The 11018-nt window shown below is 43.0% G+C and overlaps 2 protein-coding genes across 4 annotated transcripts; both read right to left on the reverse strand.

Moving 5' to 3' along the window:
* Positions 1 to 958: 958 nt before the first annotated feature.
* LOC102704534 (putative B3 domain-containing protein Os06g0632500) lies at positions 959 to 3920 on the reverse strand. The gene is made up of 6 exons (XM_040525505.1): positions 3846 to 3920; positions 3433 to 3730; positions 3048 to 3112; positions 2530 to 2854; positions 2244 to 2446; positions 959 to 1469 (listed from the first exon to the last, which is right to left on the reverse strand). The coding sequence occupies exons 1-6, from the start codon at positions 3918 to 3920 to the stop codon at positions 1287 to 1289; spliced, it is 1149 nt and encodes a 382-aa protein (XP_040381439.1). The 3' UTR covers positions 959 to 1286.
* A 1637-nt stretch (positions 3921 to 5557) lies between these two features.
* On the reverse strand, positions 5558 to 9124 carry LOC102706014. 3 transcript variants are annotated; one of them, XM_006656210.2, is made up of 3 exons: positions 8891 to 9124; positions 7735 to 8105; positions 5558 to 7664 (listed from the first exon to the last, which is right to left on the reverse strand). In XM_006656210.2, exon 3 carries the CDS (start codon positions 7361 to 7363, stop codon positions 6443 to 6445), a length of 921 nt encoding a protein of 306 aa, XP_006656273.2. In that variant the 5' UTR covers positions 7364 to 7664; positions 7735 to 8105; positions 8891 to 9124; the 3' UTR covers positions 5558 to 6442. The 3 variants fall into 2 exon arrangements, with proteins under 3 accessions (XP_006656273.2, XP_040381215.1, XP_040381216.1); XM_040525281.1 differs by lacking the exon at positions 8891 to 9124 and having other exon boundaries at positions 7735 to 8242.
* Between the last annotated feature and the right edge of the window lie 1894 nt (positions 9125 to 11018).

Consider the following 11018-nt stretch of genomic DNA (forward strand, 5'->3'; position numbering starts at 1 on the left):
ATGTAGAAATATCTAGGACACTTCTTGCGTATCAAATTGTCCCCAAATTTCACACTTGGCATGATGCACTTTTTACCAGGGCATAGCTTCAAACTGCCTCAGAAACGTTTTTGTTTTTTTTGTCACTCTTTTTTTTTCTCTGACAGGAATAAAAACGTGGGAAATTATGTCATTACTTTGGACAACATTGGACAGAGGAGAGATCTTCACAAGGTGTTGTACAGCTGTGAGCAAATGATGTGTGAAAAGGCCATCGAAGAAGGCACTTTCTGTACTTTGGAAGTACCATTTACTAAGAGAAGTACACCAGGTTTCTGGAAGAAAAAGAAAATTGCTAACTGAATGCTAGCCCTGTTAGAATAACTTTTATCCTAGTTTCTACAACGAGATTGTACCTTCTTACCCTAATAAAGGTTTCCCCTTTTCAGTTTTCAAATGGTCCTTTAAGCTAGCACCCTGAAGCTAATAAATTATGGATTCTTGATTTTGACATCATAGGTATTTTGTATTGTTCAGTGAACCAAACATGAGATTCTAGTTCAGATAGCTCCTTAGTGGGGGCAATATGCACTAAATCTTACATTAATACTATCATTATACAGGTGACAAGAACCTGGCAATAACCAAGATTTGCATTGTTCTCTTTGCCAAGCTGTATCCCACGGAATCTGAAGAAAAGTGGCAGTTTTGCTTTGGGCAATTACCTGGAGATTGCTATGTAGGAGTATTGTCAGAATACCGAGATTGTTCTCATCTAGAGAGTGTGAAAATTCATGCTACCATGGCAAATATAGATCGCTGAGTTTGCATTTGTGATGAGAACAAGTTGCACTTTGAAGCCACACCTGATAAATTTGCTTTCAATCAGGAGAAAAGGCTGCCCAGAGCATCTATTCTCTGCTATGAAACAAGCTAATGTAGCATGTGCATAGCTCTCTTATCTTTTCTGAACCTCTGGCTGAGTTATAAGCATATTTAAGCATCATACACACTGGTAGGTTGGAATTATCAGAAACAGAAGATTGGTAGTTGGTAACCAGACAAGCAAAGAGACCAGTATTTCAGTACATGGTACGTCTACTGACGTACCAACATTCAACAAAATCATTCTTTGGACTTGTCTACTGGACTGCCTATACATACAAACATGTTTTCAGTGATACGTTTTTCAACTGGGATTGGCATTGCTAGGCAAAAATAGTGGGACTAGTTCTTCTTTTTTGTGCTAGCAATGGACAATTGCAACATGCCAGACTGTTGTTTCGATGGCGTTGAAGGTGCAGCGATCACCCTTTTTTAACCTTTTTTTCCAGGCAAAATTTTCTCCAGCCTGGTCCATTTATGTAGCCATAGGTGTTGGCAGTTTTGAAAGCCACTCGCCAAGATCCTTTATTCTTCATAGATATCTTCAGTGTGATCGTAGATGCTTCTAGGAGACCAATTTGAGAGCAAAAGGTTCCTTTCACAGCCTGCAATTTATCATATTTTGCAGAAATACTGGTAAGAAATATTCGATCGATTTTTTTAACTAAACATTTACAAGTGAATTTCTCTTTTGACGGACTGTAGATTAAGAATATTTACAACATGGCATTGTATTTTAGTTTTATGTACACACATCTGTATAGGTTGAAACAAGGTCAGTCATACTAGGCGTGTCGCCTTCCCTAATAAGTTACACAGAGAAACACATAAGTATTTTCAAGTCAGAATAAATGATTTGTCCAAATAAACGACCAAGGTCTTCTTGTCAGGGAAGTATTTTCACCAGAATTCTCATAATGAACTTTTTTTTTTCTTTTTGTAGTGTTCTCTTTCTTTATTTGTAAAAGAACAATTCCATAAAATTACATGTTTGGCCGTTCAAAGTGTTATAATGTTCATAAGAAGATGTCAACTAATAGTTTAGAAATAAGATCCATGTTAACTACTCCTTCCGTTTTTTTATTTGATACTATTGACTTTTTAAGTCTACGTTTGACCATTCGTCTTATTCAAAATTTTGTACAAATACATAAAATTATAAGTCGCACTTACAGTGTATTTAGTAATAAATTAAATCATAACAAAATAATTAATAATTACATAAAATTTTTGAATAAGACGATTAGTCAAACGTAGACTCAAAAGTCAATGACTTCAAATAAAAAAAAGAAGTGAAGGGAGTACTAATTTCTGTCTTTTTAAGCTTAAGTTCATAAGCAGTCAAGGAAGATAGGAAGAGTAGAAGTTGAAGCACTCACAAGGAGGCTATGAACACTATAGCTCGTCATTTCTTTTGTGAATGAATTTTGTGGCACAATGCTGAGATGTTTCATATGTGATTCAACCTTCTTTACAGAAATCGGGGAAGCCCTAGATTTCCTGCTTGATTCCTCTAAGCAGGCACCCCCACTTCGCTGCGTCCTTTTTCTCTTGACAGGTGAAACTTCAGCTTTTGTCACACCTGCATAATTACACATTGCACAGAAACATGGCAAACCCATAGCTGAAACTACAACGGAGTTTCGTTGGAGTACAGTGACTTACATTGTTGCGGTGCAACGCTCCGGCCTTTCGAACCATCAGTCAGATACAGGGTTGCCGTTGTGTACTCCTTCAAGCAGCCATTCTCCAGGAACACCTCAACCGTAAACACCATGTTACCTTCATACCGGAACAGCAGGATGTTCCCTTCAGAGAGATCATGCGCAGCCAGAAACGCAGCCCAGCCGTCTCGCAGTAGCATGTCCGGTTGCTCACGTTCTACTTCGACTCGGCAGAACTTGCCGAGAGGGCTAAGGATAATGGCATTCTGGTGGCTGTTTGTGCAGGTTTCAGTCAAGTGTTGCTGCACAAACTTTTCAGGGATTTTCTGAAAGAACGTTGACAGAAAAGGAAAGAGCATGCTGTGAGCAGATATAGTTGCATCACCTTCAGAGGCTAATAGCCTATCAATTCCACACACACATTGTTACATAGCACTATTAGTACTAGCCGAATTAGGTGGTGTGCATTATCAGAAGAAGAGAAGCAGATATAGTATAGATAACTTGCTGGATCCTCACCATTTTTTCCAGATCTTCCTGTTGGAGCAGCTTGATGAATCGAGGCCTGTCCTTGGTTTTCATACCTGTAATTGAATCATTTTTTTCTGAATAGTAATTGAATCATATTTTGATAGTTAAAAAGCTACACCCTCCGTTTCATATATAAGATGTTTTGATCCTACCTACATTCGACTAATGCATACATTTATATATGTTCAGATTTGTTACCATCGATGTACATCTAGTAAGCAAGAGTAAATAAAAAATCTTATAACGTGAACGGAAGTAATACTACAATTTTGCCAAACTAAAACCAAATTACTCAAATTTCAATAAAAGAAATCATCTCAAATTTTCCTCGTGATAGGGAGCAGAAAGGCAGAAATGGATACACGCGCTATACCAGTGTGAGGAGTACAGAAGCGCGCGAGGCAGCAGCACGGGTCGAACGCCCGCAGCGACGCCACCCCGCGCCGCTCCAGCCTCAGCACCACCGTCCACCCCTCGCCGAGCCCGTGCGCCGCCGCGAGCTCCGCCCAGCCACCACCTCCCAGCCACGCCTCGCCATCGCCGTGGCCATCGTCGCCCAGGCACAGCTCCACGCGCCAGACCTTGCCGAGCGGGCCGACGACGAGCACAACAGCCGCCGCCTCCCCGGCGTCGCCGGGCCCGAGCGCGGCCACGAACTCGCCCGGAACGCACTGCGAGACGAACGATCCACGCAGAAAGCATGTCAGTGGAACTGAGACGCAAACATGCACAGCGAGGGGGAGAGCACGCAGCTCGGCCGGCTGCTGGCCTGCTGCTGCTACTAACCAGACGACGGAGGCAGGCCGGCGACAGCAGCGGCGCGGCGTACTTGGACCGCCGTACGCCGGCGGAGAGCGCCATGTGGGTGGTCGGTCAGGACAGGAGAAGGAGAAGCTCGAGGAATGCTTCCGAGCTACTCCTAGTATCGATTACAACGGCGAGAAGACGAAACGAGCGGCGCCTCGGGGATGGGGTTCGATGGGACGAGACGGCGGGTAGTCCCGCCATGGCGCCATGGTTGATCGGTTTCTCTCTCTTCGGTATTCAGCAGTTTCTAAATTTTTTTTCTAAAAACATCACATTAAATCTTTGGATATCTAAATAAAACATTAAACATAAATAAATTAAAAAACTAATTGCACAGTTACGGAAGAAATTTTGAGACGAATCTTTTAAGCCTAATTAGTCCATAATTAGTCATAGGTGCCACAGTAACCAACATGTGACAATGACGGATTAATTAGGCTCAAAAATTCGTCTCGCGGTTTCTAGGCTAGCCGTGAAATTCGTTTTTTCATTTATGTTCGAAAATCTCTTTCGACATTCGGTCAAATATTTAACTTGACATTTCTCCCAGAATTTTTTTCAATCTAAACACCTGGTCTCAGAAACGGTCGCGCAGAGGTGAACTTGCAGGAACAGGATCCGATTGGACACGAAAACCTCCGCAATTTTGAGAAATTAGGCCTTACAGAAAACTTATTTTAACTTTGGTCACTGTCAAAAACTAAAAAAAAAAAAAAGACTATCAGGTCTGACGCTGAACCCTGAGAAGTAGCGCCAATGACTGGCGATGACCACCTGCCAGCGTGTACGGCGACCCCCATCCGACGTGGTAGGGGTTCAGTGCCACTGCAGTTGCCGCTAAATGCCCGAGGTCACCTCATGTACTTAGCAGCCGCCCGGAGCCGACCCAGCCTTTTTCCTCCTATTTTCTCCTGCTGTTCTTGTTGACTAGGGTTCATCCCCATAGATAAATTATCTCTCTTCTCTCCCCCAAATCTTCGAAAAACCATCCCAAATCAAAGGGTGTTTCACGGGGATTGCTAGGTGAACTGTTGAACATATATATGATTTAATGTGTAGGAACCGAAGATCCCATCTTTTTTTTTAACTTTGTCGAGTGGATTGATAAGGAGATGAGCGACTTCCTGTTCACAAAGCTTCATCACAACAAAATACCTTCTCTAACAAGGCTTCATGACAACAAAACACCCTTCTCTGACAACATTTTTACGGAAAGATCAAAAACCCACGTTCAGAAAATTACATGTGATATATCTTGACCACAGAAAACAGATTAGTACATTCAGAGATGAGGGACTATACCAATTTTACCTTCAACTCAAGAACTAAAAGGCGAGATATAAGCAGAAATTTCGAACATGGAAAAGCAGTACCAACATTACCTGGCCCAACACAACTGCAAAATAGCTCATTATCCTTCTCAGCGTGCTCCAAATTATGTAGCTTGTATAGTCAATACTCAATACAAGCATAACACAGCAACAAAGTTTCAATACAGAACCAGTTGACTGTGCTAAATAGAATTCTATGCACCAATGCTCTACGACTAAGAAACTACTTTGTAGATAAAAGGTAAAATGTATGCTACTACAAACAGCAAACAAACTAATGATTCAAAGTTCCTATACTCTGGCAAAGGCTGTTCAGGTAACTATATTCCTTGCGATGATCAGACTGGCAAACAATTTGCCAGGAAGGGTAACAGATCAAATTGGACAGCAGTACATAAAGAACAAACCATCCATGGCTTTCCCAGCGGTGTCTATTATAATGTCCATATTATGACCAAATATGTTAGCCTAAAAAAGGAAGCTGATACAAAGAAACTTAGAGCTAGAACAAATGACTGGTGCATATACTGTGGTTATCAAGAAATAGCATCACTCACATTACAGCAGACAAGGGAAACTCTCCACCTAAATGTACATAGGAAAACTGAACCAATGGGTAGACTATGTGCTCAGAGGAACTTTGCAGGTTGCTTTGTTGTGGCCATAAGCTTTGCACCTGCTGCACCGCACTGCCCTTTTGATCGCGATGCTTGGGTCTGCTGGCTTCTCCTTTGGCCTGCCAACCCGCCGTCGGGTTCTTATCGGGCATGGGTATGTTACTGGACTTTGAGATTGGTCATTTAATATAGCAGGGGGCAGCATAACATCAGGTATTGGATTTATCGACATACAGTAGGTCAGGCGGTAACATTCTGTTCTGAAATACTTCACACAGTAATCATAAGCACAGTGTCCAATCCGCTCTATTACTGCAATAGCATGCATGCTTGGCAAACCAGAAACATGCCACTTCCTGCAGGTACAATCCCATGCGTCGATATTGACAACATTTACAGAATCATCACAGACCTTGAACACATTGCCATTTTCATTACTTTCAGCAGGGATGACGTTGAGAGAGTGGGCTTTGCTCACTTCTTCCTGAAACTTCTGATTAGCTGCAGGGGTTAATACCTCAGCCCATGCATTAGAAGACTCCCTGCGTGTGTACATCATCTCCATGAGCTTGCATCTTATGGTGTCAACTAACTGAATAACTGAAAGCTCATATCTAGTGGGAATCCACTAAACAATAGTACTAGAAAAATTGCATGAATACTGCCCATGCCTTGACCCCTTAAAAAAGGCATCTGACCACCGCTCAGGTTTAATCTCTAGAAGCCATTCAGCAAGTTTACCAGATTCACCTTTGATTAGTTCAATATACTGATTGAACTCATCAACTGTGCATGAATATATGGCCTTCTTAAGATGCTCAACCATGGCATCTCTTGTTTCTTCAGTCCATGCATCATCCAGATGTGCCTTAAATTCTTCGATAAGATAGTCTACACTGTATCCATGATGACTGTCAGGGAAAACCAAAGGCACTTCATCCCATAGTGCATTTTCTCCATTTGATATGAATGTTATGGTGAGAGAAGTTGACAGTGAAGATTTAAGTTGCTCAAGAAACCAATGCCAGTGTTCACTGCTCTCATCATCCACTACAGCAAATGCAACTGGGAACACGTCACCTTCACTATCGACAGAAGTAGCAGCCAGTAGCTTCCACTGCTTATTTGGTTTCGCAGATATTACATCAAGAAAAAGTAATGGCCTGCAACCATGCTCAAAACCATGAAGCGATGCATGGAATGCAACAAACAGACGGAATTTTGAATCTTCTAATGCTACTACTGTGGCCACACTTTGAGGGTTTGTCTCCACAATCCGTCCACAAAACCAAGGTAGCTGACAGGTTACCTCATCATGTGTGCTATGAAGTTCCTTTTGAGCAATTGATCTTCCACGCAAAGCCTGAGAATAGTTCAGGCATAGTCCATACTCCCGCTGAAGAACTTTTGCAATATCTCTTGGCCTGTAGTTTGGACTATCGCGTAACTTTTCTTTTATAACACTAGCAACCCATCGCTGAGAAGCCAGACGATGACTTTTGACTGTCTCTGATTCACAGGTGTGGCTTTCAGAAATTTTCTTGATCATGAATTGCTTCTTGGCAGGGGATTTGGAAGCATGTATTCGCCACGGACAATCTTCACCAGTACATTCTGCTGTCACACAAGATGAATCATTCTTGATAAATCTGTAATGGAATCTATGGGCAATAGCATACTTATGTAAGGCATCACGGAAATCCTTAGGACCATCAAACACTTGGCCAACTCCGGTAATCACATTCTTCCATGTTGCACAGATCTTCTATCTCTTAGACCCATCCTGAGTCGTTGGGATGATTGCAGTGGCATCTACAGGACTACTGAAGTCAGGAACAACACTCAATGCCCTGCAAAGATGCCTTGTGTCAATTTGGCAAAGCAACTGACAAGAAATTTATGACACAACTAGAAAGGTACCTGTTGTCAACCTTCTTCTTCATGACATAGATGTATGTAGTCTCTGACTCCGCATGGAACTCAACCATGCGATGTAGGTCCTTGTCATTGGAGATAGAAATCAAGGTTTTGTTATTCTTTGGGAGGAAATACTTGCATAAAAACTGATCGACTTTGATATTGTTAATCGTTGAAGATATCTCATGCTTAAATGCACTAAACGTCCGGTCACTTTTAACAAGCATTGCATGTGCCTCTCCACTAGAGTAGGACATATGTCCATCAGCATCTATGCTGAATTCTCCACCTACTTGAAGAACAGCCACAATTTGTCCCTTCCCCATGAATACCTGATCAAATGGGTTATCCTTGGTAGGGAAGCAGCGTTTTTCCTTCAAAATGAATGAGAGCGATTTGAGAATCTTCAAGATTATATGAATTTTCCCAACACAAAATTTGACTCGAGGTTATCATAATCAGGCTTTTGTAGTTTTTCATTCTAAACTCATACAATGGCAGCCATGTGAAGCTAGTGGGGGGGGGGGGGGGTGGTAAACAGTGTGGTTGCGAGCCTCAAACACTGCCTGGTCAAGCAATGATAAACAGTAAAAGGTAGATTTAGCTTGTCAGCCATTTCCAACCATGATTGAATTGGTGGGTCGCTTTGGACCCAGGAGCTCAAGGCTTTCAAAGAAGGTTTAAGCAGCCTAATTAGCCTTCTAATTTCGAATTCCGCAATGTAGCAGAAACGGTGCACCTTGCTCGAACCTGCATTCAGCCATAACAACGATGCAGTCCCGCAATCGAATCATGTAAAACAAGATTTACCAAGAATCCTTAATTGTCACTTTTGCATAAACAGAAAGAAAGAATGAACTGAATTCAGGGTTGAACAAGTAGTACAGCCCCAGCCAGAAACCCAAACCAGCAAGGATCGCATTCGAGCACGGAGATATCGATCGCAATACGACAGCAAACGAAAATGCCTACCCCGAAGAGCCCAACGCGAAGGAATACAGGCAGCAGCAAAAGAAAAAGGAAAGAAGCAAAAAAAAAAAACGAATCTTTCTAAAGAACAGAGTTTTGCCGGATTATGATTTTAACTATCACAGGTCTACAAGCAATAAGGTTCGCACGAACAAATCAAACGAAGAATTCCCAAACGTAGCAGACTCACTTCGGGGCGATCTGTCCACGTCGATGGATCTACGGTCCGCCGGCGACGGCGGCGGCTGTGTCGGTGGGCGAGGAGGACGACGGCTGGCGACGTGGGGGGCTCCCGTCAAGGAAGCCACGGAGGGGCAGCCAACACTGACGCAGCGCCTCTCTCCCGGCGGGTGTGGCCGGCGGCGACGGCTGGTACGACGGCGACTGGGGGAGATAAGGCGCGGGCGTGTCTGTCTGCGGCGAGTGCGCGGCGGCCTCGGATCTAGGTTTGCTGGCTGGCCCCACTTGTCATTCACACATAGGAAACACCGCCCGCGCGCGGACGCGACGCGGCTCACGTGCTGCGCCGGCCCAAGCCCAACCGATTTTATGTAGGCCCAAATAAAGCCCGTATACTACGGTAGCAGTGAGCGCAAACGGAAGGCCCAACAGGTATCTGGGCTTGAACAAATTGCAGTACAAGGAAAGAAGTTTATATTGCCTCCTTGAGAATTATGTCCTCGGTCTTAAGCTCACCCAACCGCAAAACCGGGTAGAATGCCTTCCTTCCTAGTTCTCGTATCTTAAACCCAGTATCAATGAACTTCTTCTGTGGATTACAATTTGTATAAAGTTGCTCTTCTACGTAGTAAACAAACCCACCAAACTTCACGCAAATTTGATTTTTTATAGTGTAACTGTGAGTTTAAAAAATTTTAGATCCGACTTTATATATACTTAATGGGTATGAACAAAGTGGATAAATTGGGAAGGACAACCAGAAGGGTTGATCCATGGATCTTAGGTTTACTTAAGGTTAGAGCCATTTGACCCTTTTAAATTGTAGGGACATAATTTAAAATTCATTGGAGCATATTATAGATAGGCTCAAGTGCATAAATGGATTGAACCTAACCATTCCCACCCTAAGCTCCGCTACATAGGGTTTCTCCATCTCCGAATTTATACTTTTCAAGCTTTACCGGCGAACCTGAAAATATGCAAAACCTTAGAGTCAGGGCGCAAGGCGGTGAGTTTCAATGCCCTATGCCCTACTTACAACGGTCCTGCATGGTGAGACATGGATTGAGCTCGCAGTGGCGGTGCTGGATTGGGATGGTGTCGTCATCGGCTTCCAAAGCGAGTGCAGTGTCAGAGGGACGTGGTGGAGCTAATTAAAGGAGAAGATGTAGATGAAAAAAAATAAGGTTCATACAACTTACATGTGGGTCCAACTAGGGTTTTTGTTTCCTTTTTTTTTCCTATATTGTCATGTAGAACGAAAACCACCTTTCAAAGCACACAGCAGATGAAAATGAGCTGGTTTTGATATTTTGGGATGGATATAATTAAAACACTGTTTTGTGGTTGAGTGACAGAATAGGATTCATGTCATGGTTGAGAGAGGTATCGAGAGAGGTGATATGGACTCTTTCCTCGCAGGAGGCAAACCCAATGAGAGAAGGCAGACAAGAAACAACTTTTCAGCTGGAGCCATGTTCTGCACACGAAAATGATGTGCAAATACAAACGAACAGACAGCCATGCATCCCTGCTCCGTCGCTCTCTCCAATCTGAAACCACCTCCCATTTTTGGCCTCCTTTTCCTCCTCCCCCACCGATCGATCATGGAACCCGCCGTCATCCTGCCCGGAACACACCCTGCACACACCCACCACATCACAACGATCGCACCACCACCACCACCAACACCGATCGATCTCCTTGCCTTGTACTACGTACAGTACATCCCAACGTGGCGGCGTTTATCACACGATGCTGCTGCATGCGCCGCCGATGATATGATGAGTCGGCAAGACGACGGGACGTACTTGCGTAGAAAACGCATGGCACGTGTGGCCCGGCCGGAGCCGTACGCTGAAGCCGTCGTGCACGGTAGGCTGTGTAATGTTGACCTCACGTGCCATATATGTACGGGGTGATCGATTGACTTGTTTAGACTTATAAATAAAAATCAATATACATATTTATAAATAAAAAAGAATTTATGAAACTTTTATATATATGTGTTCACAGTGATCAAAATAATACGACTGAAAAATAAACTATGGAGAAAAATCTTTAAAATTACTAAATTAAAAGTTCAAAATTTATAATAAGCTTAAGCAAAGAAGCGAAAAGATGGTGGTGTAGTGGAT

The sequence above is a fragment of the Oryza brachyantha genome, chromosome 6, assembly GCF_000231095.2.
Source record: "Oryza brachyantha chromosome 6, ObraRS2, whole genome shotgun sequence".
NCBI classification, from domain to species: Eukaryota; Viridiplantae; Streptophyta; class Magnoliopsida; order Poales; family Poaceae; genus Oryza; species Oryza brachyantha.

Excerpts from the sequence above, each read along its gene's own strand:
- LOC102704534 (XM_040525505.1), bottom strand. The coding sequence starts at position 3,920 with ATGGCGCTCTCCGCCGGCGTACGGCGGTCCAAGTACGCCGCGCCGCTG. Across the intron at positions 3,731-3,845 it reads CGGCCTGCCTCCGTCGTCTG|TGCGTTCCGGGCGAGTTCGT; the intron begins GTTAGTAGCAGC and ends TTCGTCTCGCAG. Across the intron at positions 2,447-2,529 it reads GAGCGTTGCACCGCAACAAT|GTGTGACAAAAGCTGAAGTT; the intron begins GTAAGTCACTGT and ends GTAATTATGCAG.
- LOC102706014 (XM_006656210.2), bottom strand. The coding sequence starts at position 7,363 with ATGATCAAGAAAATTTCTGAAAGCCACACCTGTGAATCAGAGACAGTC.